The 26,524-nt window shown below is 41.8% G+C and overlaps 1 protein-coding gene across 7 annotated transcripts in view; it reads right to left on the reverse strand.

Annotated features, from left to right (window-relative positions):
• The window catches only part of LOC145355351 (uncharacterized), a 63,474-nt gene extending 60,534 nt beyond the window's left edge, over positions 1-2,940 (reverse strand). For 3 of the 7 annotated variants that reach the window (XR_013888970.1, XR_013888967.1, XR_013888969.1), the window contains exon 1: positions 2,335-2,940. Coding sequence is in view for 2 of the 7 variants with exons in the window: in XM_080207333.1 (XP_080063459.1) it covers positions 134-170; positions 2,335-2,373 (76 nt within the window). In the remaining 5 variants the exon portion in view is untranslated. Of the gene's footprint in view, positions 1-133; positions 171-2,334 lie in introns of all 7 variants that reach the window. The other 4 variants (XM_080207333.1, XM_080207342.1, XR_013888971.1 and 1 more) reach the window with 3 other exon arrangements.
• Between the last annotated feature and the right edge of the window lie 23,584 nt (positions 2,941-26,524).

The following is a 26,524-nucleotide window of genomic DNA, read 5'->3' on the forward strand; positions in this document are numbered from 1 at the left end:
ACTCTGAGTTGTCATGTGTCATGAAGGCCGCCTTGGAGAACACTTACCCGAAGATCAGAGGTCGAATGCCCATGACTGTTGAAGTGTTTCCCACAAGGCGGCCTTCACGACAACATGTTGTGAGATCTCTTACTGTGTTTATTCCAGTCCAACGCCACCATCTCCACATCCTGGAATTTAGATAACAGCATTGGCGGGTTCAAAGATGAAAAGTACCTAAAAATCCAGTGGGTTGCCTGTTTGCTATGTTCCCATCCATCCCCACCACAATTGTACCAGTGATGGGGATAGAATCAGTGTTAGAGTTAGGGTAATGCCATTCAGCCAATTGAGGCCCTTAATTGGGCCACTAAGCTTTTTAAAAATGTATTTATGGGATGTGTGCATCACTGACTGAGTCAACATTTGTTGCCCATCTCTAATTATGTTTGAACTGAGTGGCTTGTTGGGCCATTTCAAAGGATATTTCAGAGTCAACTAAATTGCTGTGGGTCTGGAGTCACCTATAGGCCAGATGGTTTTTACATGAATCAACAATAATTTCAATGTCATTATTAGATATTTAATTCCAGATTTTTATTGAATTCAAGTTTCACCATCTGCCATGGTGGGATTGGAACCCAGGTCCCCAGGTAATTACCCTGGGTTTCTGGATTATTAGTTCAGTGATAATACCACTATGCCATCACCTTCCCAACAACTCCACCAACATTTAACTGGTCATGGGAGAAGCCCACACCAAGCACCCTTCCAACATTTTTCATTGCATGGATTTGGTGGAGGGCAGGGGGATGGTTCTCCCCTTAATACAACACCTAGGCCCTTGCTGGGGGGGGGGGGGGGCACACGCAAAGTGCTACTCCGTTCTCAGGTACCCCTTCCCTACAATTTTCGCATCTTTGCCTGTTCAACTGATTGCCTCTAGTCAGCACAGCTCACCTCCTCAAACCCCGAGTGTAGTATCATCAGTGGCAAATGGTCCCAGTAGCCCTGTTGACATCTGATCAATTGTCAGCTATCGGAGGTGGGACTTCCTGTTCATTGGGAATGGCAATTGCAATTCCCTTCGTGACTTCATCTTACCTGATCTCTGCAGTGTTTTCTGGTCTTTTATTTCCTTTGTCCTTTGATTTTGGCTGCCTGTTTACCCTCTCCTCTCTCCAGTCCATCTCCTATGGCGTGACCTTGAACTGTCTTGATTACACACTGGACCTCACTCTCCAAATCAGCTAACCTTTCTGCTTCCTTCCCAATCTTCCCAAGTACCTCTTAAACCAAGAATTTGATGATCTCTTCCAATCCTCCCTGACAGCCATTTCCTTTTCCCTTTTACTTAAATGGTGCAATCTAAATCCAGATTGTTGTCTGGTCAGCCCCATAATACAAAGGGAAATAGAGGGATTATTATCTCTGTTTCGATTCAACAAGCATTATCTTGTGCGGAAAGCAGTTAAGGTCTCAACTTTAAACAGGCAAGCCAGCTTATGGAATAGGAGGCCCTGGGGGAATCTATATCACAGGAAAGTCATACAGGTACTTGAGCAATCAGCATTAGGGGAAAGTGAAACAAGTCCTAATGCAGCCTGGTATGCAAAGGACAGCTGTTCAGCATCAAAATAAATCTTAAAGGTAATATGATAAAAACACATCCCTACTAAAAAGTTGTGAGGGGGGGTGGGGGTGGTTGTTTTAATTACCACTGGATATTCTTTGTGTACAGGTTGAGGTGGGGGCTGAGGCAATAGGCCTCAGTGAAATTAAGTGGACTTGAAGTGTTACTCCTACTGATGAAATATCAAAACCAAGTCAACTCTCTGCAGTAGCCTCAATAATTTGATTACTGAGCGAGAGAAGTCTGCAGTAAGCTGCGGCGTTTTGTATGATTTATCAGCCCAGTTCATCAGTGGGAACAGGGGAGACTGGAGGGATATCACTGGAATTCCAAACCGTCCTGCGAGTGAAAGCCCAAGTGCGTTGTTTGGTCAGACTGGAGAAACAGTAGTAATTAGGCTATTGCTGCTATGGATGCTCGATGGAAATCACTGGTAATAAAATACACACCTTTGGCAATGGCCAGGCGTTCTGACTGTGCACTCTCAATATACTACCAGGATGTGCAGAATCAGCCATTTTAGTAAAAATATTAATAAGGGAGGAAAAGGAGGACTCCGTTTAGTCAGAAGTTCTTGAGTATGAATCAGGCAAAATGCAATGGAGTCTTGGGTACATTGTACTGGAACATAATTTTGTGCACTTATAAAATAAAAGGGAAACTGGCATCTTTACACAGATAAAATTATGGGGCAGAGAGAATCACTCGAAAGCAGCACCTACCTGAAATCTGGGTTCATCTCGGTCACAAGAATCTGACATTTCATGTTAGAAGTTGGAACATTATGAAGCAACATGGACTAATTTGAAATAAGCTCCTACGGCAGTTAAGGCTTTCCACTTACAGTGCAGATCCTTTAGATACTTGTGACCATCAAACTACAATTAGATAAGACACAATTCTATAGAATTTACAGCATGGAAACAAGACCACTTAGCACAAGTGCCCTCTGTCAGTATTTGTACATCACAAAAGCTTCTTCCCACTCTAGATTCCTCTCTCAACCTGCCACCATATCACTCTGTTCCTTTCTCAGTTATGAAATCTGCCCTTAAGTGTGTCATTGCTGTTTGCTTCATGTGGCAGTAAGCTCACAGTGATCACCACATTCTGTATAAAATAAATCCCTTCCTCTATTTGATCTGTTAGTGGCTATTTTATATAAATGCCCTATGGTTCTGGACTCATCTGTCAGTGAAAACACTTTCTGTGCAACCATCCAATCAAACCTCATTTTTAAACTGTCCAGTCTCCTGTCAGTTTCTTACTTTCCAGAGCTTTAAAAGAGTCCCAGATGTCTCAACCTTTCTCAGTGGCTGCATAACCTGACAACTAATTGCAGAACCATTGCTGCAGCATGGTTCAGGGATTTAGTGAAAACCTCTAGCGGGATTTGCGAGTGAATAAAAATAGAAAGACGTACCACTAATTGTGCTTTATCCACAGACCTGCTGTAACTCTCCATCTGGGACAAAAGGTCATTTACTATAATCCCATTAAACCCAGGGTACAAGGATCATGTGACTACTGCAAAGTGCTGTGGTCAGTAGGAATCAATGGGGGGGTGGTGGGGAGGGGGGAGGGGGAGGGGCTGGGAAGTGACCTGAAAACTTCATCCACAGATTAGCTGGTCTGATTCCCGACAGCCTCTGCAAAGTGTTCTCAGAAGATAGAACCTAATTACAATATCGTCACATAGCAGCAGTGAAACATGGTAACCTGTACATTATCAAATCACAAGCTTCAAAAACTCTTCATGATTTTAATTTTAAAATATACAGGAATGTTCCAGTTATCAGTAGGATCCAATTATGGGCTCAGTCACACACAGTCTGAAACAAAAATGACTTTATATATGTCTGTTCATTCAAAAAAATAGAGCTCAACTTGTCATTGGCAAGAAACAAAAATTCAGGTTAGTCGACTGAAGAATATGCAATGAAGAGCTTTGCAGGGGCTTTTAGGAAGGCAGGGTTGGAGGAAACACTGTTTAGTGGTTATAGGAGAGAATGCCAGACATCGGATGTATTATTACTAAATTGTCAGCCTTAAGTTAGGGAAACGGGAGGGGGAGGCTGTGACACACCAATGATGAAAAATGTAATATCTGTGACTTTTAAGCTTCAACGCTCCCACAACTTTTGCTGTTTGGTTTACTCCTAACATTTCCTGTCACTTCTATTTGTTGGCCCGTTGACCCCACCACACCCTAGCCCTTTCACCCATCTCCTTTAAGGTGTTCCTCTGGGCAAACATCAGTATCTGCTCTTGCAGATTTCCTGCCTTCACAAATGTAAGGCCGCAACATCAGCACTTCCATTGCTGCTGGCCTGTGTTTAAATGAGACCCATTAACCAAAATCAATCAGGTCGAACTACGATAGCAGCAGACTGATATGGTCGTCACTGCACCCACGCCCATTCAACATGCCAGGCCTCCTGTTTTCCTGCAGTTCCGTTCTGCTGAAGTTACAACAGCGATATGACAGAACAGAGTTCCACAAAGGCAAACACGGGACAGGTGCCTTCAAGATGGAACTTGGATCAGGATTTAATTGGAGGTGTTGAAGGTATGGGGTTCACAGGTAATGTCCTGGAAAGGGAAAGTAAGTTGTCTTGCCAATCAAACAAATATACAATAAAAATCTAACTACAGACCAACCAAGACATTTGGTGGCCCTCCTCTAGATTTAACTTGAGTGAGCAATTGGGAAAGGTGAGTCAAGCCCAGAAGAACAATATAGGTGCAGGATACCAAGATGGTGATGATGGGCCAGCGAATAGCAACCCAAGTCCTGCACTAAATTGGAATAAGAGATAAGGGCCAATGGATCTCCTGGTGCTGCCAACGGCAACCTGCTGTAGGTTCCCTGGCAGAGGAAGATGTGAACAATGGGACAGTGGCATGACCTGAAGATCCCGGCACTAGGCACTGTGTTTTGTGTTGGCTAGCTATTTGACTACAGAGAGTAACATAACCGAGTTTATTTCCTATCCTCACTAAAGCCATGCCCTTCCAGTTGGGATCATAGTACAACAAGCAGCAGCAAGAATTGTTGATATTTTCTTTTTCTTTGGCCAGTGGTACTGAGGACAATAATAACACACCAACTAAAATCCTGGATGTCTTGTGATGTGACAAGTTGTGTCTGTACCTCTTGAGCCAGCGGGGGTCTGGGTTTTAGTCCCTCCACGGAAGGTGGATGCAGAATGTGGCCAAACAGATTGAGTTTTGACTTCCAAATTCTCTCAACTCATGTCTGTAATAGTTAGTATGAGTAGAAGAGATTCCTGATCAGTCAATGTGGTGGAAATGAATTTGGAAGCTCTACCATAGCTCCAAACTACAACATGCAATAAATATACATGTTACCACAGCAATTCCAGTTGAATTATGATTACATTATATCATGCTAAGAATAGGCGCTCCAGCACAAACTAGGCATCAAAACTTGATGCTTCCCAATGTAAAGGGCTCTTATATTCATTGGACAAATGTACTATAGAATTAAATGCTTCCATTCCCATTAAGAAGATTCACTTTGATCTCCACATCAGTGATTATTATCTCTATCTTATTTAAATATCTATTAGTAAAATGAAAAACTGCCTTTGATAAAAATTCATTTGGCAATACTAAGTCAGTTCAATAAACTCAATGACACTGATCCCCATCTACATAAACTAATACAACTGTTAGTATTAAAATATCAAATCTCATCCTTCAATTTCAACAAATAAGATGAATATGCATTTTTAGAATTATTCCTCTTCATAATGGAAGTATTTTTGGTATAATAAAATTAACACAATACAATATGAAAGTCTTTCATGTCAGAACCCCTGCTGATATTTCAGAATGCTTTTTTCATGCATTAATGTATTAATCAATTGTCCTGTTTTTATCCTTTTTTTTAGATTCTCATCAGGAAGTTACAGTAGTCGTATAAATGGATATTCTGCCATGATGCTCTGTTTAACACTTTTGATGAGCGCTTTGCCACAATATATTGGGCTGAAGCTTCAGATCGGAATTGGAGTGGGAACAGAAGCTGGTCAGGAATGAATATACTGCTTTCCCAAAACATAAATTTTCCAACACTCTCCCTGTGCCACCAGGTTTCACAAGGACAAGCAAAGAGTAACCCTGAGTCCGTGCCCAATACGAATAACATCAATTAACATTATTGAAGAGCCCATTCAGAATTCAGTAAAAAGCATGTTTTGATTTTGATGGGCTGACTGGAGTAGGATGGATGTGCTGAGATATGCCAGTCTTGAATGTCCCAGAAAATTAGATGGGCCCCACAAGAAGATGAACAGCACAGTTACCTGGAAGAGAAGGAAGAGGCAGCCTGAGCATCATACTCATTGTGCTGACTTTGTGCCCTCTGACTATATGGCCGCCTCCAGCTACTCTCTGGCAAGAGGACATGCCATCTCTCCCACAGCTTGCAAAAATACCTCAAGATCTAAATCCAGGAATAGAGAGATTGCCCTGCCAGTTGCTGCCAGTCTTGTGGCTCTTCTGAGATATTCTAAAATCTTTCAAACTGAAAGTAAAGCCATAAAATAGAAGAAAAATTCATGGCTGCATTAATCTGTTTAAATTGGGCCCATGTTTGAACCTCCAATCCCACCCCCACCCCTGTCAAACTTGTCTCCATGACAACTAAGGAGGAGCCCCGGTGATTATTTGCTTTGGGAGTTGGGTTCAGGACCTGGAAATGGTTCCAACTTCTGTTTCCTAACCTCAGAAGAAAACCTCTGTCTCTCTTGGCACTCACATGGAGTGCCATCAGGAGAAGGTTGGCGTCAGATTCCTCGTGGCTCTCCTCTCTCTTCCAAACAAAATTACAAAATGGAAATGGATAAATTCTCTGTTGTGTGACAATTCTATTGAAAAAAATCGCTATGAGCAGAAAATAAAACTCACGTTGAATTTCCCAGCAAAATTATCATCGGGAGGAATTTCACTCCCAACTTTGTGACAAAGTGAAATCCCTTTAAAACAAATAGCTGGAGCATAATTAATTGGCAGACATCTAGCTCTTAAAAATGATGTTATCAGGTACAATATTTGCAAAAGAATACTAAGATTGAGAAAACAATAATAAATGAGAAAGTCTACTTGTATTTGTTTGGTGGCATACTCAATCAGCAATATAATACCAGCTAGCAGATGCTAAACTTGTTCAGTCTCATTTTTTAAAAACTACCAATGAAGACAGTCTTTGGTGCACATTCTGCACGATTTGAAAATTCCCATTTAGTTACCATCTGGCACAACCATAGATTAAATATACAGTCACACATTTGGCCCATGCACAGTTAAAAAATACTCTTGACTAACTAGCTTAAGCTTTCCTACCCCTTATCCTTGAACACATTAAAAAAAATCACCCATACTATTAAAATTCTGAACTCCCCATAAGCCAAAATAAAATTAGCATTACTTAGTCCATTAGGACATGATTTTCTCAGGATGGTTTGGGGCTTCACATCCTGTACTTTATAATTAGAAAACCGAGAGGGAGTCAATTATTAGACTGATTTTCATGTGACTTTGAAAGAACTTTCTTCTCCCATTCATTTCTCAATGCTTTTAAAGAAATCAATTTCAACGGGTGTGGCCCACCCTGTCTCTCTCTGTCAATAGGGACCAACTGTTATATCTGTCTGTCTATTGTTTCACCCTAGGCCTTAGCCTATGGGTGGATCTTAAAAATCGCTTAGAAAAGGCTGCTCTGTTAAGAGAGCAGCAGTGTCAGATTGATGCAGAATAGATGCATGAACTTCAGTGTAGGATGCCATGCTTCTTTACATTCAACTATTGGTTCAGCCAGTAACACTGGACTTGAAAACGACTCACATCTGTGCCCTTTTTTCAAGCTGCAAATCATTTGTATTCTGACATCAAGGAATTATTTAACTGTTAGGCTGGCTAAAATGATTGAAAGGCTTGAAGACCTCTTCTTAACGGGTCAGGCTTTGCCAGTCGTCAGGGACTGGAGGTTTTCACATGCAAATAGCTGCCCTGAAACAACTATAGAGCAAAAACTGGCTGTTGACACTACAGACCCACATGTCTGCATATCCATGATAAAAGAAATGGAAGAATATAACACCGCATAGACTCTAGCATTATTCATATCTATCACCTGTCGTCCCTCTATTTAGGCATGCAAATAATCAGAAGACAGGACCAGAAGCTCATGAATAAGCAGCCACTCCAAATGTCGGAATCCAACAGTCTCATTTAGCCTTTGTTTCCATCAGCAAAAGTCTGGCTGTAATGAATTTTACATTTGCCATGGATTGAATAAAGCATTTAAATGAAATACGGCAACAAAATAAAATGTTGCATTTAAATTATGCTGAGTTTTCATTGAATGAAGTGGACAGAGTCTAAACTTAGAAAGACACAAACGTATGCAAACCCTGCTAAATAATTAATTATCCAGGTAGTATCTTTTCTTCCAGGTTGCTGTGCATTCTGAGCTGCAGATCTTACTGAAACTTACACAGTTTTACCTCATAATTATGCTGCAAAATGAGTTAGCTGAATTCATTGACTATATTGAGAGGATGAGATGATTTAAGGTGCTGGGAGACTGGCGTGGAGGACAAACTCCAGTGTTCTAAGCTAAAAGGCTTCTTTTCTATGTTGTAAAATTCACTGTAAAATTGGAACATCGGGAGGAGGGCCTCAATTGGTCTCAACAAACATCTCAAAGCTGACCAAAATAGAAAATAGTGGGGGGCAGAGCTGGGAGGAGGATGGGGGTCAGGATGGGAGGAGAGGGGGCTGCAATTGCAGCATCGAGGGGTAGACCAATCGTGGGGTAGGGAGGGACAGGTCTCCCAGGTCTGAAGTGTTCTCCACCTCCTGCTCCAGATGGAAAACAGATTGCCCGACTCATTGTTCTACACATGCAATGACCTAAAAAATCACATGGGCAGCATAATATTGTGGGCACTAGGGCAGATAATCCCCTCAATTGACTCATTAACTGCCAGCAGCTACATTGCAAATCTGAAATACTGTGTGACTGCGGGATGATGTTGAGATGAGCGCCCGATGTCATCGTACGCTGTTTTATGTACTTCTGGATCAGGTGCACGCCCTGCACAGGGTGTGTAAAATTCTGCCCCTGGGTAGTTGAAGGGGGTGCCAGTTATGTTCTAAGCTGTGGTATATTAAAAAAATGCTTTGGAATGTGAACAACACTGGCAAATCAGTTTGAAATTTTCATTGCTGGTTGTCCTGAGAGAACTGAATTATAGGGAGAGATTGGACAGGCTCTTTCTTTGGAGAGTGGGAGACGGAGGGGTGGTTTTCTGCAGGTGCAAAAGATCATGAGAGGCATGGAAAGGGTGAATGCACTCAGTCTTTTTCGCAAAGTTGGTGAATCGAGAACTGGAGGGCATAGGTTTAGGTTAAAAAGGGAAAGAATTAATGGGAACATTTTTACACAGAGTGGTATGTATGTGGAATGAGCTGCCAGAGGAAATGGTTAAGGCAGGGACATTGATAACATTTAAAAAGCATTTGGAGAGATACATGGATAGGAAAGTTTTAGAGAGATGTGGGCCAAATACAGCCAAACAGGGTTGGTTTAGATGGGTTTTTTGGTCAGCATGGACCTGTTTGGGCTGAAGGACTTGTCCCTGTGCCATAGATTCTATGATTCTATGAACAAAGAATTAACCACAGTGGGTGGGGTTGAAGTTACATAAAAGCCAAAACAGTTCACCTTGATCGGCTCCCTTCTCTGAAGAACATCAGTAAACTAGTTTGGGTTTTACAACATGCATCAAGTTCAGTTATGCAATTGGCCATGGTGGATTTTGAACTCACAACCTTTGCATTATGAATCATTAGGCTACCTTACACTATCAAACAATATAGATCCGGTTTCATCATTTAAAGTTTCACCTAAGTTTTCAAAAAGTGAATAGGTTTCAGCTGGAGGAGAAAAAGATGATTCAGGACTTTCACTCTTGGTCACTACTATTAACTCTTGCTAAAGAAGATAGTATCTACAGTGATTCCCAGAGCTGAATGGCTTGATGATACTGCCTAAGTTCACAGGTCCCATGCAAGCAATCATTCCAGCAACTTCAGATGGGGAGGGGGAAAACAGAGGAAAAATGCAGTCACTATATTACAACACAAACTTTTCATTTGATTATTAAAGTGGAGCACATTATCTGTTGTCATAAATGATGACAGCTGCTAACGTACAAGCAGACCAAAAACGTTCCATTAAGTACGCAGTATTGACAAGAGAAACATAATGGCTGGAATTTTACTGTCCCGTCAGCCACGGGAATCAGAGTGGATGAGTGGAGGATCATGGAAAAGTCTATTGACCTCGGATAGAATTTTACAGTTTTGGGTTGAGTGAGGCCAGAAAATCTGCCCAATAGGTACTTTGCAAGGATTTTAAAAACATGGGAAAAGATTGTCAAAATTCCACCTGTTAACAAAACTGGTGGATCAATCTGTTATAATAACTGCCTGGTTTAATTTCCACCCAAACTGGCATGGTTTTTATAATGGAGACTAATCCATAATACCAATTTTACACCAGAGCCACAGGTTAAAAATTAGTTATATAAAACTAAAACTCTCTGGATGCTGGAAAGAAATATCATACAGACTCGAAACTCTGTCCATTTCTCCACAGATCCAGGATTTATCCAGCATTTTCTGTTGTTATTTTCTGAACTTTGCACTCGATTACAAAACTCTCAGCAAGTAATTATCCTCCCTCACGGTATTCAGGAATGGCTTTTGAACGACAACAGCACTGGTAAAGAGGCTCAAAGGTAATTAGTCATTGTGGTGTAAGCAGATGCCAAATGTGTACCCTAGTTAAAGTTCAGGTTCAAATAGCACAGTGGCCTTCTAGGCAAATATTCAGTAATCAATCAGGAAAATATTTAACAGCTATACTGAGCAACTTGCTTTAAAATAAACACATGAGGAAAGTTCTGCCAAATGGACTCTTCGAGATCTGCAATCATTACCCAAGTTATTAGTGAGTTAATCAAAGTTTAATACTATGAACACAAGAGCTACTGCAGCTGTACCTCAATATTCGACATTAAGTCAACAATAACACTGCGACTGACATTGCCATCTTCTGGGACTTTGGCTCTTCTGTGTAGAAATTCATGTTTAATATCACTTGTTGAGGCATGGTTTGGCCAGGCGTTAAAATGTGAGACAGAAACAGAAACAAGAACAGGAATAGAAACAGAAAATGCTGGAAAATCTCAGAGCTCTGACAAAAGGTCAGCCTGACTCAGGATGTTGGCTCATTTCTCTCTCGATGTGGAGATGCCGGCACTAGATTGGGGTAAACACAGTAAGAAGTCTCACAACACCAGGATAAAGTCCAACAGGTTTATATGGTAGCAAAAGCCATTAGTTTTCGGAGCACTGCTCCTTCATCAGGTAAGTGGGAGTTCTGTTCACAAACAGGACATATAAAGACACAAATTCAATTTACAAAATAATGGTTGGAATGTGATATAGCAGTGCTCCGAAAGCTAGTGGCTTTTTCTACCAAATAAACCTTTGGACTTTAACCTGGTGTTGTGAGATTTCTTACTCTGTTGTCTCTACACAGATGCTGTCAGACCTGATGAGATTTTCCAGCATTTTCAGACTCCAGCATCCACAGTATTTTGCCTTTATATTAAAATGTGGGATGTTTGTTGCATTACAACCCAGCAGAAACTGATATCAGTTAACATCAGAAATGTTGGATATAGCTATGTGATATAGTTATTTTACAAAAAATCTCACCGAAACCTGGGTGAAGTATCTCAACGGATAAAAAATTGACTTCTTGACAGAAGCCTGAGGGTGGTTGTATAGAGAGTTGTTTTTCAAACTGGAGGCCTGTGACCAGCAGTGTGCCTCAGGGATCAGTGCTGGGTCCATTGTTATTTCACAGTAAGAAGTCTCACAACACCAGGTTAAAGTCCAACCAATTTATTTGATAGTAGACTCACAAGCTTTTGGGGTTTGCACATCATGTCCATTATTATTTGTCATTTATATTAATGATTTTGATGAGAATATAGGGGGCATGGTTAGTAAGTTTGCAAATGACACTAAGATTGGTGGCATGGTGCACATTGAGGAAGGTTATCTCCAATTGCAGCGAGATCTTGATCAATTAGGCCAGTGGGTTGATGAATGGCAGATGGAGTTTAATTTAGACAAATGTGAAGTAATGCATTTTGGCAGATTGAACCAGGGCAGGACTTATTCAGTTAATAGTAGGGTGATGAGGAGAGTTACAGAACAAAGAGATCTAGGGGTACATGGTCATAGTTCCTTGAAAGTGGAGTCACAAGTGGACAGAGTGATGAAGAAGGGATTTGGCATGCTTGGTTTCATCGGTCAGAACATTGAATACAGGAGTTGGAACGTTTTGTTGAAGTTGTACAAGACGTTGGTAAGGCCACACTTAGGATACTGTGTGCAATTCTGGTCACCTATTATCGAAAGGATATTATTAAACTAGAAAGAGTGCAAAAAAGATTTGCTAGGTTGCTATCAGGACTTGATGGATTGAGTTATAAGGAGAGGCTGAATAGACTGGAACTTTTTCCTCTGGAGCATAGGAGGCTGAGGGATGACCTTATAGATGTCTATAAAATAATGAAGGGCATAGACAAGTTAGATAGTCAATATCTTTTCCCAAAGGTAGGGGAGTCTAAAACTAGAGGGCATAGATTTAAGGTGAGATGGGAGAGATACAAAAGTGTCCAGAGGGGCAATTTTTTCACACAGAGGGTGGCGAGTGTCTGGAACAAGCTGCCAGAGGTAGTAGTAGAGACAGGTACAATTTTATATTTTAAAAAGCATTTAGATAATTACATGGATAAGATGGATATAGAGGGATATGGGCCAAATGCCAACTGAGATTAGTTTAGGGGTTTAAAAGAAAAAGGATAGCATGGACAAGTTGGGCCGAAGGGTCTGTTTCCATGCTGTAAACCTCTATGACTTTATGACTCTGAAAATACAGCTCTGTGGGGGAAAGTTCAATATTATTTGATAACTGCTGCAGGTGCTACATGTCATTAGTTTATATTGGATGGATAATTCTGATGAGAACTATTTGCTCATGCAATTGGTAAATACTACCATGAACTAGTGGGACTGAATGCCCAGGTTCCATGTTGTAACTTCTACGTATTTTTATTTGTTATGGAGTACTGATGAAAGGTCATGTCGTATTCTGTGATAGGATGGGCTTGATTACACAGGATTACATCATACCTGGATGATAAATTGAAAAGGTGCCCAACATCACTAACCCAATATTGAAGAAAAAAGGTGACCTCCTGAAAAAAAAATGAATCTCCAAGAATACCCTAAAACTGGAAAATGGACCTCCTAAACAATAAAAAAGTTGGAACATCCACCTGACTGTTGCTCCCCCACCCATTGCTGTGGCATTCCAGGGCTGTGAGCAACCTCCATCCTGAATTCTGGAGACAGCTCTAGGCATTTCCATTGTAAGTCCTGACTTCTGCACGTCAAATTGTTCCAGATGTGTTCTAGACTGGCGTGTTTTTCTCCTGGCATCATTGAGAACGGGTCAGGCCTTCATCTCCATCCCATCAGCAGGATTCAAGTCAGTTTCAGACTGGTCATAGTGGCCACCCAGTGGAAGATCCCACAGGAAATTCACACTGGCATTAAACACATTTTTGGACTTCCGCTGAATTTTCTCCCTCTCCACCTGCCATTGAACCTAATGGCAGGAGAATTTCACTTAATAACTGGCCCAGATTTTTGCCACCAACTGAGAAAATTTTATAATTGGTCAAAACTTCTAATTCCTGTCCCCGTACCTGGCGCTTCCCATCTTTGAAATGACTGAGATTGAGGGGCGACCAGATAGAAGCCTACAAGATTATGAGAGGCACGGACAGAGTGGATAGTCAGAAATTTTTTCCCAGGGTGGAAGAGTCAATTACTAGGGGGCACAGGTTTTAAGGTGCTGGGGCCAAGGTTTAAAGGAGATGTTTGAGGCAGATTTTTTACACAGAGGATGTTGGATGCCTGGAACTCGCTGCCAGGGGAGGTGGTGGAAACAGATATGATAGTGACATTTAAGGACCGTATTGGCAAATACATGAATAGAATGGGAATAGATGACTGTGGCCCCCAGAAGGGTAGGGGGCTTTAGTTAAGTCAGGCAGTATGGTCGGGCAGGCTTGGAGGGCTGAAGAGCCTGTTCCCTTGTTGTAATTTTCTTTGTTCTTTGTTCTGGAGTCAGGTTGAGCTTTACGCATTCACCATTTGCAAAGACAGCTGCCCTTTTAAATCACAAGCTGCCTCCACCAAAGTGAGATTTTCGATGGCTAGGAGCATTAAACACGGCGATTACTGTTTCAAACAAGTAAGAGGTGGTCTGAACTTTGTGAATTCGTTTGTATAGCGAGGGTAATAAGGTTCCTCTTTGGATAGTGTCCTGGATAGCTGGCAAAGTTATCCAGGAAGTGTCAAGGCTGTCCAGGAATTATTAAAGCTGTCAAGGAACTGTCCAAGGATATTGGTTAATTGACATGGAAAGAATAAGGGCAAAGGATGGTTGGTGGGGGGTGGATTAACATAAATTGAAACTAATTTAGCATGGGGCAATGGGGGGGTAGAGAGGCGCTAAGTTAATATGAAGTGCATGGGGGACATAGGGTGGATGGGAAGCATAAGTTGGCATGTGGGTGTGAGGGGCCATGGGAGTTGATGTCAGCAAGAGCTGGTGATATGGATGGGGAGTATGTGGAAACGGTAAGGGTGAGGGCTGTTTTACTTTCATTATTATTTATTTATTTGAACATGTTGTCAAAGCACAGAGGCAGGCCTTGCTGCTAGCAACCTATGGACTTATTCCAGGATTGGCCATCTTGACTCCCATTTCAGCCAACTGCCCCACCACTCCTGACTGAAAATCTAACCTACCACAGTTACTTTTAATGGTGGACCCGCGAAACTGGGAAATCTCACAATGCTGAGAACCCAGCCCTGGGGAAAAAACTGGGATGTGGAGATGCCGGCGTTGGACTGGATACCTCTGATCTTCGAGTAGGCATTCTCCAAGGCAGCCTTCATGACACACGACAACGCAGAGTCACTGAGCAGAAACTGATAGCCAAGTTCTGCATACATGAGGATGGCCTCAACCGAGATCTTGCATTCATGTCACACTATTTGTAACCCCTACGACTTGCCTGGGCTTGCAAAATCTCACTAACTGTCCTGTCTGAAGATAATACACATCTCTTTAATCTGTGCTTAACCCTCCCTCCACTCACACTGTCTGTAACTTTAAGACTTGATGACTTGTAAAGACTTGTATTCCAACCATTATTTTGTAAGTTGAGTTTGTGTCTTTATATGCCCTGTTTGTGAACACGGCTCCCACTCACCTGATGAAGGAGCAGCGCTCTGAAAGTTTGTGGCTTGTGCTACTAAATAAACCTGTTGGACTTTAACTTGGTGATTTGAGACTTCTTATTGCAAAAATAGGGGGCTCTGTTTCTCTCACCACTGATGCTGTCAAATGTTGCCATGGTGTGGAGATGCTGGCGTTGGACTGGGGTGGGCACAATAAGAAGTCTCACAACATCAGGTTAAAGTCCAACTTTTTTTTGGATTCACGAGCTTTTGGAGTGCTGTCCCTTCATCAGGTGAGTCAAATGTATATAATGGACTATATTGGACCAAGTTTTATAAGGGATTAACTGCAACAGTCTGCATAGGAGGAAGAGACATATACTCATGTGATCTCAGAGGGTCTAGGAGAAAGCAGCAGGGAAAGAAATTAGTGTTCTCAAACTGGTAAATATGTTACAATAACGTTCAAGTGTTTGTAGTCAACAGTCTTCAGGAGATATTGAAACTACTCCAACCCAACAATGCACAATTATATTAGACATGCCGTGTATTTCAAGCATTTTCAAAGTTTATTTTGAAATTCTAGTCCATAGTATTTTGCTTTTGAATTAGAGGAAATGATGATCCTTGAAAGCTTTGGTAATTCTGACAAAAGTCTTTTGCATTAAAGCATTGCTCTGAAAAGCGACAAGGTCCAGTGGGGAGTATTGGTGTTTCTCTGGAGTGTTAGGGATTGAAATAACTCCAGAGCATTTAATTCTATTTCAATCTGAAATCAAGTGTGGGCCTGATTCTGGTACACTCTGTAACTTTAAAGTCAGTGAAAAGCAAAAATAATACTTTGCGGATGCTGTCTTGGTAGCAAAAATAGCCCTTTAAAAAGATGTTTTCAATACATTTCTACAAGAACAGCGGCAGAAGAAATGACTCAGCACCAGGACTAATGAGATGTTTTGATCATAGCAGCATTAGAGTAATGCAAAAAGATCAGAGTCAGATATGACAGAATATTAAAAGGTCATGTAATTTCTTGTGTCAAAAAATATGTCACGGTTGTGAGGACAATTTTTATATGATGCATCACCGGGTAGGCTACAAGGCAGCAGATAGATGTTGCCTCTGGTGGCAAACTGCAGAGCAGAAAAATTACCGTTTGATGACATCCTTTATGAGCAAGAAGGCAAATATTCATGATTTATCAGATCAGCCTTTATGCACATTCATATTTAACACTTGGAGGGAGTTTTAACATAGAGCTGACCAAGGGTCATCTGGACTCGAAACGTTGCTTCTATTCTCTCTCAACAGATGCATCAACCCTGCTAAAATTTTCCAACATTTTTCTGTTTTTATCGCTGCATCAAAAGGTTGGGGGTTCAAGTTCCACTTTGAGGTTGGGGGTGGAGGGGGCGGCGGGGGCTGGGGGGGAGCAGGAGGGAGGTGGGTGGGGGTATGGGTTGGGGGGTTGGGAGTGGTAGGGAGCTGCTCCTCAAAGTTTGGTTGTACTTCAGCCCCATGCTCCTGATTTTTGGGCACACAATTTAGAGAGAGGGGGATAGAGCAGCATGTTAGCCGATTCCTGGGCCAGGCTGAGGTGGCCATCAACCGACCAGATAGTAGGAAATTAATGGGGGGTCATATGACCCGATTGTCTTCTCCTCTTCTGCAGCTCCATGCACACTGGGTGTCCAGGGAGAAAGAATACATCTGCCAGAATTTTACCACCCTGCCCGCCATTGGTGCAGGCGAGGGGCGGATAACAGAAATGTCCATTGACTTCAAGCAGGAATTTGCAGTCTCGCTCAAGCAAGGCCGTAAAATCCCACCCACTGTGTCCACCTGTGGCCTTGCATTACTGGTGGACACTGCTTCAGCCCCGGATGACACGTTCAATTTGCTTTACGTTTCCATTGAAGCTTTGCCTTTTTGTTTCACTGCTGCTTTTAAATTACTTAGTTAATTACTTTTGTTTATTTAGTTTCCCAAAAGAACATAAAATGAGACTGCTGAGACATTGGGTTGGTGGGTAGGATGTAACAATTGCAGAGCTGCATTCTGTGAATAAACCCATTCTTACAAAATGTTTAATGTCTAATCTCATACTTTACCAACTGGCCTGGCATCGGTATAACATGGAAGAGGGATTCAGCTTGTAGGAGTTTTTCCCCAGATAATAGGGTGTACAGGCAAAAGCTCAACTCCTAAAGCTCTGGAAAATGCAATGTTTCCAGAGCATGAGGTTGTTGTGTCAGACATCTGCAATCCTAGAAGATGGTTCTTGCTGGACTAGCTGACAATGCATGTGGCTGGGAAGGTGACTGGTGCTCAGCCTCTTTTCCACCACATCCTTCCAAGGCGCTGCTAGAGATATATGCAAGATCTCCTAGTCAGTTATATACAAATGTATAAAATAGGCCCCTGCTGGATTGTTTGCTTGAGTTGGCAATCATGTCAACTTCACCTATGACAACACCAGAGAAACAGGCTCTCAGGTTTGCATCTCTTCTGGTTACTTGCCCACAGGTGACTGGTGCAACCACAGATCAAGCAGGAATATTTGTAAAATGTATGGGATTTCAGTCCATCATGAGCAGCTGGTTTGGCAGCACGAGAAAGCAGTTACGCAGATGTATGTTGACTTTTAGTGGAATTGCCATGATGTTTTCATCCTGACTTCTTTGGACCTGCAAGAGGATGGATGGCTGTAAGAATACAAAGGATACATCCTTCAACCTTGGCTGATGACACCTGTGGGAAACCCAATCAATGATATGTTATTGGGGAAGTGGTCGCCAGCTCAAAAAGTGCTTCAGGTGGCTAGACAGAGCTGGAGATCCTTTAGATTCCACTTGGGATTGGGGTTAAGTCATGGAATCATAGAATCCATGCACTGCAGAAGGCGGCCATTTGTCCATCAAGCCTGCACCAACAACAATCTGACCCAGGCTCTATCCCCATTACACTACATATTTATGCTGCTAATTTACCCTGACACTAAAGGACAATTTAGCATTGCCAAAGAACCTAACCTGCACATCTCTGGAGTGTGGAGGAAACTGGAGTGGGAGGAAACCCACACAGACACAAGGAGAACATGCAAACTCCACACAGACAGTCACCCGAGGTTGGAATTGAACCTGGGTTCATGGTACTTGTGAGGCAGCAGCAGTAATCACTGTGCCACCATATCACTGGAGTTGAATTTGTACCATGCAGATCAGCAGCACACCTTCATCCATCCATTCAACAGCAGATCCAGGAGTTAGACAATGAAATGGTTGTGTTCAAATGCCACAGTTAGATGTGCTGTTTGCCTACCCAATATCATGCAAATGCCCTAGAGAGGAGAGGAAACTAAGAAAAGGCGGAGGGATGGCTCTGCTGATTAATGATGATATTAGTACAATAAAGAAGGATGACTTAAGTTTCAAAAATGTATAACTGAAGCATAAGCTCCCTACTTCAATTCCACTCACAATAACAATGACATAACTTTCCTAATTACTTGCTGTACCTGCATACTAATCTTTTGCAATTAATGCACCAGCACACCCAGATTCCTTTACACTCAGAACTCTGTAATCCCTCACCATTTAGATAACATGCTTCATTAATTACCATTATTAATTAACAGAGTACCCTTCCACCTTTCCCTAGTTTCCTCTCCTGTCAAGGGTGTGTGCATACTATTGGGTAGGCAAACAATACATCTATCTATAACATCTGAACATAACTACTTCATTGTATTACTCCTGGATCTGTTGTTGAATGGATATATAAAGGTGATCTACATGGTACAGATTCAACTCCAGTGATACAGTGGCACAGTGATTACTACTACAAGATGTAGATGTGGTTTAGATAGAAATGGGAAATGGTAAAGGCAAGAGGTCATTTGTGGGAGTGGTGTACAGACCCTCTGAAAGTACCCACCAAGTGGGAGAGGGGATATTTCAGAATACACAAAATAGATACATTCCAGCAAGAAAAATAAATTATTTTTTGTTAAGTTACTTTTTGCCATCTAGAAAAAAACCATTTGTCCTGACTCTCTGTCTTCTGTCCAGCAGCCAACCACCTATCCAAGCTAATAAATTACTCCTAGTTCCATTTGATCTAACCTTGTGAATTAACATTTTGTGTGGCACCTTATCAAATGCCTTCTGGAAGTTCAGATATACTACATCTATAGGATCCCCAAAGTGTTAGAGCAAAGTTTTCAAACTGTGGGGTGACAAATCCTTGGATGCAGGTGGACTTTATCCTCAGATTTTAAAATAAGTGGCAAGTGAGATTCCTTAGATTTGTGAAAGGTTCCATTAGAATGCACCACAGGCATAAATAGGTCTTTTCATTATGTCAGCAGGACATAATGAGTGGTGTGCCACAGGGATTAGTGCTGGGACCTCAATTATTTGCAATTTATATAAATGGCTTGGATGAAGAGACCAAAGGTATTGTTGCTAAATTTACTGATGATACTGAAGATAGGTAAGGAAGTAACTTGTGAAGATGCCATAAGGAGAATACAAAGGGAAATAGATAGGTTAAGTGAGTAGACAAAGGTCTGGCAAATAGAGTCTAATATGGAAAAATGTGAAATTGTCTATTTTTATAAGAATAAAAGAGAAGCATATTATTTAAAAGGTGATGGATTACAGAGCTTTGAGGTGCAAAGGAACCTGGGTGCGCTGGTGCATTAATTGCAAAAGGTTAGTATGCAGGTACAGCAAGTAATAGGAAATCTATGTCATTGCTATTGTGAGTGAAATTGAAGGAGGGACTTATGTTTCAGTTATACATTGTTGAGATCATGCCTGGAATACTGTGTACAGTATTGGTCTAGGGAAGGATGTAAATGCATTACAAGCAGTTCGAATAAGGTGTACTAGTCTAATATCCAGAAAGGCTATCTTATATGGAAAGGTTAGATAGTTAGATTTGTGTCCACAAGTTTAGAAGAGCAAAAGACAGTTTGATTGAAAGATCTTTCGGAGTCCTAACAGGGTATATATAAAAAATGTTTCTTCTTGTGGGAGAATCTAAACTTTTGGGTCACTGTTTAAAGATAAAGAGTTGACCATTTCGGACAGAGATGAGGAGGAATATTTTCTCCCAGAGGATAATGAGTTTTCAGAACTCTCTTCCTCAAAAAGCAGTGGAAGCAGAGTCTTTGAGGACATTCACCAGCAAGGCCGCAGAGGCAAATGAGACTGGACGACTGCATTCCTGGCTCATGAATAATATTTAAATTACATTTAAAATAGTTTAAAATATTATAATCAGCCCCATGCCCACATTGCCAGATATCCGGGCTCAGTAAGATCAGGCAGACAAGAAATCGGGAACCGATCTGATTTTTCGCCTATCTCGTGATCTCACTGGCTCGTGGGATAAGAAGGTAAGATCGCCCCCTTTGAATATTTTTAAGGCAGAGCTAGATAGATTCTTGATAACTTAGGGGACGAAAGGTTATTGTAGATGGATGGAAATGTGCAGCTGAGGTTGGAAATATCAACTTGAGGTTATAGTCAAATCAACCACGATCTTACTGAATGGTGTATCAGATTTGAGGGGCTGAGTGGTCTATGCCTGATTCTAATTCATATGTTCATACCCACGCATGTCCCAATATTTTCAATATGCAGCAGAGTTATTATTATGGCCAGTAATACAGTTTCCCTCACTTAGATTTAGTTTTGCAAGCTAATTTACTGTGATTACACAATTTGTATTGTATTTTCATGCAGTAATAATTCCACTTGTGATTAAATGCAAACTTAATTAGTCAATCTGATGCCGAAGACCAGATAATGTTGATAGATAAGCCTCACATATTAAAGAAAATGGTGAGGTAGAATTACCTGTCTAAAATGTTTGGAATAAACATGAAGATATTTTTGGTATCAAATTCCAACAAAATACATTCTCCATCAACATAGCACTGTACATTCTAATTAGGCAGATATCCCCAGTGCTCAGTGTGTAACTGAATCATGCAGACCAGGAAGAAGACAGGCTTGATCTTGGCTCTGTTCTGTGCTAGCTGATTTCAGTGTCGGTATCAGTTGGGATTCTATACCTAAAATTCATCAACCGGGGGAAGGTGAGGGGTGGTGGAAAAGCAATGCTTCTGCATCTGTCACTACCTATTGACCACTGCTGTAAGTATTCATGTGTAGATATTCGACAAGTCAGAGTAAGGCTTTGTTGCTGCCCTCACGGTTGACTTGCCCAGCAATATTCACTAGCAAGGCTTATATATAAAGAACAATCCTTCCAGCAGGTGCCTGGTGTCTGTGAAACTCTGCCTCAGAAAGGGTCAATGCACTTGGGAGGAATGTAAAAATATTTGCAAAGAAAATTCTACAGTCCTTTCATCATAACATTCAACTGAAGCCAAGGCTTTTCATTAGTTGGAAGTCAATTCTAAGTGTCAAAATAATTCATTGACACAACTTGTTCACAACTTGCATTCACAAATTGTCCACAATTTGCATTTCAACAATTTCAATCCATGAATGGAATGTAATGGTTGCAGATGGGGGCCTGTCCACTGACTGGAAAACTGGTGGTAACCTCGTTGTGGCCATTTCTAAGAGGCCCAATGGAATTTTATCCCAATCTGGCACCTACCTGGTTAGCCTCATGGCTCCTGGCTCCTATGTGGGAAATTTGTCCACTCAGAAATGCTGCTACGGAGTGCACCTCCTCTAGCCAGTCAGGCAGCAGTCACTGTCCAATACTAACAGTTCCACTGTGAGAGGTGGCCACTGCCAGTACTGCAATGTAGTGGTATCATGTATCATCACTGGAGCCCCAGAAAAAAAGATAAGTGGAGCAAGTTTGCCAGGGTGAGATTGGGAGGATCTGACAAAAGGGGAGGAAAGGTGTCGATTTAAAGGACAGAAGGTGGTTTTACTCCAGGTCCCTCCATTCCTGCTGGCAAGTGCCTCTATTGGGCACAGAGGGTTTTCATTGTGGTCAACTTGTGTGGCATAGCCCTCATCCATCGCTAGCTAAAAGCTTAAGTGAACCTAACATGACTTCTTAAGTGCACCAATTGACCTCCACACAGGGAGGTTATCTTTGAGCCTTCCCGCACTGGACCAAATCGAAAGGGAGTGGAAATGTCAGAGCCTCCATTTCTTATCTTCCCACATGATCACAAATCCCCTCAATTCTGAACCTGTCTCTGGGGGACATAAAATTCAGCCCCATGTCTCCGTGTCCAACTCTCATGATTTAGTTGAAATGATTTTCCGAATGAGCTTTTCCTTGCTGTTTACTGAGATCATCTCGAGCCACTGTGTCAAGGCTGTAACCCTACGTTTCTCTAGTCTTTTCTCATACCTGTCCTGTGACACCAGTGATGATTTGTGTGTCTCCATAAACCACCAGCAGGGTTTGCATATCTCAGGAACTGGGCACAATATTCAGTTGTGGTATGATCAAAGCACCATACAATCTTGGCAGCGAGGTTCAGACTTCATTTGTTTAGCTCACAGTGGCACTATTGATATTGGAGAGCTGCTGCTGCCTGACTGGTCGGAGGTGGCACACTCTGTAACAGGAGTTCTGAGGGGGAAATTTCCCACATAGGAACCAGCAGCCCAGAGGCTGACCAGGTCTGCTTTGTAAAAACTGAATATGTCTGTTTAAATTTCTAGATCACTTTCATCCATAACTATATCAACACCATTTATGAGGTACTTATTCTGCTCATTATTTCTTCTCATATAGTACTTTCCACCTCCCATATTTAAGTTTAACTGCCCTTATCTGCCCACTTATATGGGACAACAGCTTATAAAACTCCCAGAGTTTTATCTGCTGGGAAAGGACATTGGGAATGTAGGCACACAGAACAATATCAGCATAGCTAACTGACTTAAATACCTGACATATTGGCTAGGATTGTAATACCCCTTAACAACAATGTGGGACAAAATTGATAAATCTAGCTTCTGACCCTCAATATGGCACAGAACAAGCCTCTGGTCTCTCCTTGGAACCACAGTATTTATAACGATAGTCCACTTTAGTTTCTGGTTAGTGAGCCCTGGGATGTTGATAGTGGAAGATTCGACAATGGCAGTGACATTAAATGTTGAAGGCAGATGTTTAGATTTGCTTTTTTTTTGGGAGATGGTCATTACTTCTGTTATGTGAAAAGTTGTTGATCCAGGTGAGATCCCTCAATTTGTCTCCAACCCATACCCCCAAATTGTTACAAAGCTGGTGGGGGAAATCTGTTCTTTATTCATTGCTGGTAGCAACAAGGTTTAATCTAATGAGGTTCCCATTCCCTTGGATGCCTTTTCCAATCCAATAATTAGGTTTAAAAAGGAGCCAATTCAACAAGGCTTTCTTAAGTTAAAATAATGGAAGTTTATTAACCACTAAAAATGTAAGAAGATGTTAAAACACATGCATCTGCAATCAGACAGATGAGTAGTAAGAATTGAGTCTTATAGTAAATAAACATAAATAAATGTGATATGGAACAGTCCTCGCTTGAGAGGAGTGGAGGATAACCTATGCAGCTGTTACAATTTCATTCCTGTAGCATTGACTTCTGCAAGAACATAAGAGCATAAGAAATAGGAGCAGGAGTAGGCCATCTAGCCCTTCGAGCCTGCCCCGCCATTCAATAAGATCTTGGCTGATCTGTCGTGGCTCAGTTCCACATTCCCGCCCTCTCCCCATAACCCTTAATCCCCTCTCTTATCAAAAACCCATCAACCCGTGTCTTAAAAATATTTAGCGAGGTAGCCTCCACCATTTCAATGGGCAGAGAATTCCAGAGATTCACCACCCTTCCTCAACTCCGTTCTAAACCGCCCCCCCTTTATCTTGAGGCTCTGCCCCCTAGTCCTACTGTCCTTTCTGAGCGGGAAGAGTCTCTCCACCTCTATCCTATCCATCCCATTCATCATCTTATACATCTCAAACGAGTACAAGCCTAGTTTATTCAGCCTCTCCTCATAGCTCAAGCCCCTCAACTCCGAAGTAGGTAGTTGATTATTCAATGCAGGTATCTTATGGTTTAGTGGAGATATTTCAGTTTTTTTTCCAGCTGTGATTCATACTGGCTGGTTTACTTACACAGTCAGATAGAGAGAGTTCTTAGTTATTCCTGCAAAAGATAGCTAGTTCCTTTTTGCAGGGGCACTGCTTTCAGTGCTGTATCGTACACATTCAGAATGGAAAATCTCTAGCTGCTTTTTCTCACAACATACTGACACAGACCAACAGACACAGGCAGGCAGGTCCTGGGCAACTCTCTCAGCTGGTTTTTAACCCCACCTTTATATATTCCAATGGGAAATCGAAAACACACTAGTCTATCTAGGCTGAGATGAGATAATTATTCTGTTCCTTTGGTTTTACTAGAGATGGTAATCAATCATTGGATGCTTTTAGATGTACCTTGTCTGGGAAGAGGGAGGGGTTCCATTGTCCTTTAGAGAGTCACCCTGCAGTCATTCCTCTCAGTGGCCAACTGTATATTCTCAGCTATCATTGAAGTTTGTATCCATTTTAAAATATAAAAATCAGGTTTTTTACATCCAATATTCCGGAGTTTTTTTTCTCCATCATCATAACACCTAGCACTTTTGCAGTACGAATATATTCTCAAGCCTGAATGTTGTCCACTTTCTTGACAGGATTGGGGAGAGATATATAGTTGGGTTCAGGACCTGGGCAGTCTAATCTGTCTGTAATTCAAATAATTTTACTCACTGTTTTCTAAAATGGATAACATGTTAGCCAGTCTCTACCTTCCCAAGACTCCCACCCTGTTCATTGATTTATACAGAATGAGAGTCAATGCCCTGCAAATCTTGGTCGGGATTCTCCCCAAAAAATTCTAAGTCCCCAATTTGCACGAAAACGAGAGTCAATCCCATTAGTTTCTTTCAACATGATTTCCAGAATAAATCTCTGACGCTCTGTGCACCACAAAGTGCCTCAGTGTGATTCACTCTGAATGGGCCACTGCGCATGTGCCAATCTGTCAGTGCTGAGATTGGTACATACACGGTGGCCTTGCTTCATCAGCCAGCCCTGCAACCCCTCCATCGCTGGACTCCCGGACTTCCCCGGGCTAGCCCCTATGCCCGCACCCCCCCCACCATCAGCCTGATCTCCCTAACTGTCCCCTCCCCCCCCCTTCAGCAGCCCTGACCATCTCCCCACCCTGATGGCCTCTTCCCTCCCCCTGCCTGCAATCCCAAATGCAGAGTGGCAGTAGGACCGCTCACCCCTCTATCCTTACCAATTGCCCCCAATAAGTCCTGCTCCCAATAGGCCCCATTCCATTGGCATTGCCAATACCCAGTGGGCAATGCCAATCTGACATTGTCAAGGGGCACCCTCCTTACCCCCAACTTCTTGCAGGACTGTCAGTGGCCTCTCTTCCCTTTAGTGGGGTAGGTTGCCTGTTCCCTGTTCATGGGGAACAGTAGTAAACCATGTTGGAGTGAACCACTCCTGGCCAGGTCTGGGAGACACAAGGGGGCTTGGAGACTTCAGTACTGGGCCTGCTAATGAAAAGGAAAAGAAGGTTTCCATATGCTAATCAGCTCCACGCCGATTTCTGGAGTGGAGCTGATGACACTGGAAATGTTCAGCTGGGAGACATGCGTAGGCCGTGGTATCCAGTGAGTGTGAAATGACCTCTGCTGATGTCTCCCAGTCCCCTCTAGCAGCATAGCGGGCTGGGAGAATCACACCTCCCCCCAGCTCATATTTTGTCTTTCTTGGTGCTTGATGATAAATGTTGTTCAGTGCTATTTGTTTTGTGCATTTTTAGCCTGTCAAGTACTTCTATTTCATTGGGGATAATTTTACTTGGACTATTTTTATTGGGGAAGGCATGTTGTTCACCTGTTCCTTATTTAAACTCCTTAGGGACATAATCATTCGTTGAATTAAGCATGTCATACTCCTCCTCACCTTGTGCACAATTTATATTTTTGTGATTGTTATCCATTCTCTGATGACCAACTCTGTATCAAAAGACTTGAAAAAAATGATCACCATTAAGATTGTGTCTGTTACTGTATTTTGCTGCATTTACCAGGACACATTATGCTTCTTTTTCTATCCTTTTAGTGTATTTGTGCATGTTTCAATCCTGTTCACTTCGTTTTGCTCAGGATTTGTAATGGTCATATTCCTTATTTTGCATCTACTTATTGGGTCGTGGATTTTTAGTCAACACTTGGTAGTCAGATTATAGATGCAATTGCATGATTAATATTGAGGCAATGGAAAAAATGAATTGTTTCACCAATTTGTTATAAAATGGAGATATTAATGTATGTAATATTTTCTCGAGTGTAAGTGCAAAATTAAATATTCATTGCAGTATGCTGTGATTTTGCACCAGACCATTACCTGATGGTGTAACCAAAGAAACAGATGTTACAGACAGACACAGCAATGAAAGCAGACACCACAGACACACCCTCA

The sequence above is a fragment of the Carcharhinus amblyrhynchos genome, chromosome 2 (genome assembly GCF_965287045.1).
Source record: "Carcharhinus amblyrhynchos chromosome 2, sCarAmb.v2.hapA, whole genome shotgun sequence".
Taxonomy (NCBI): domain Eukaryota; kingdom Metazoa; phylum Chordata; class Chondrichthyes; order Carcharhiniformes; family Carcharhinidae; genus Carcharhinus; species Carcharhinus amblyrhynchos.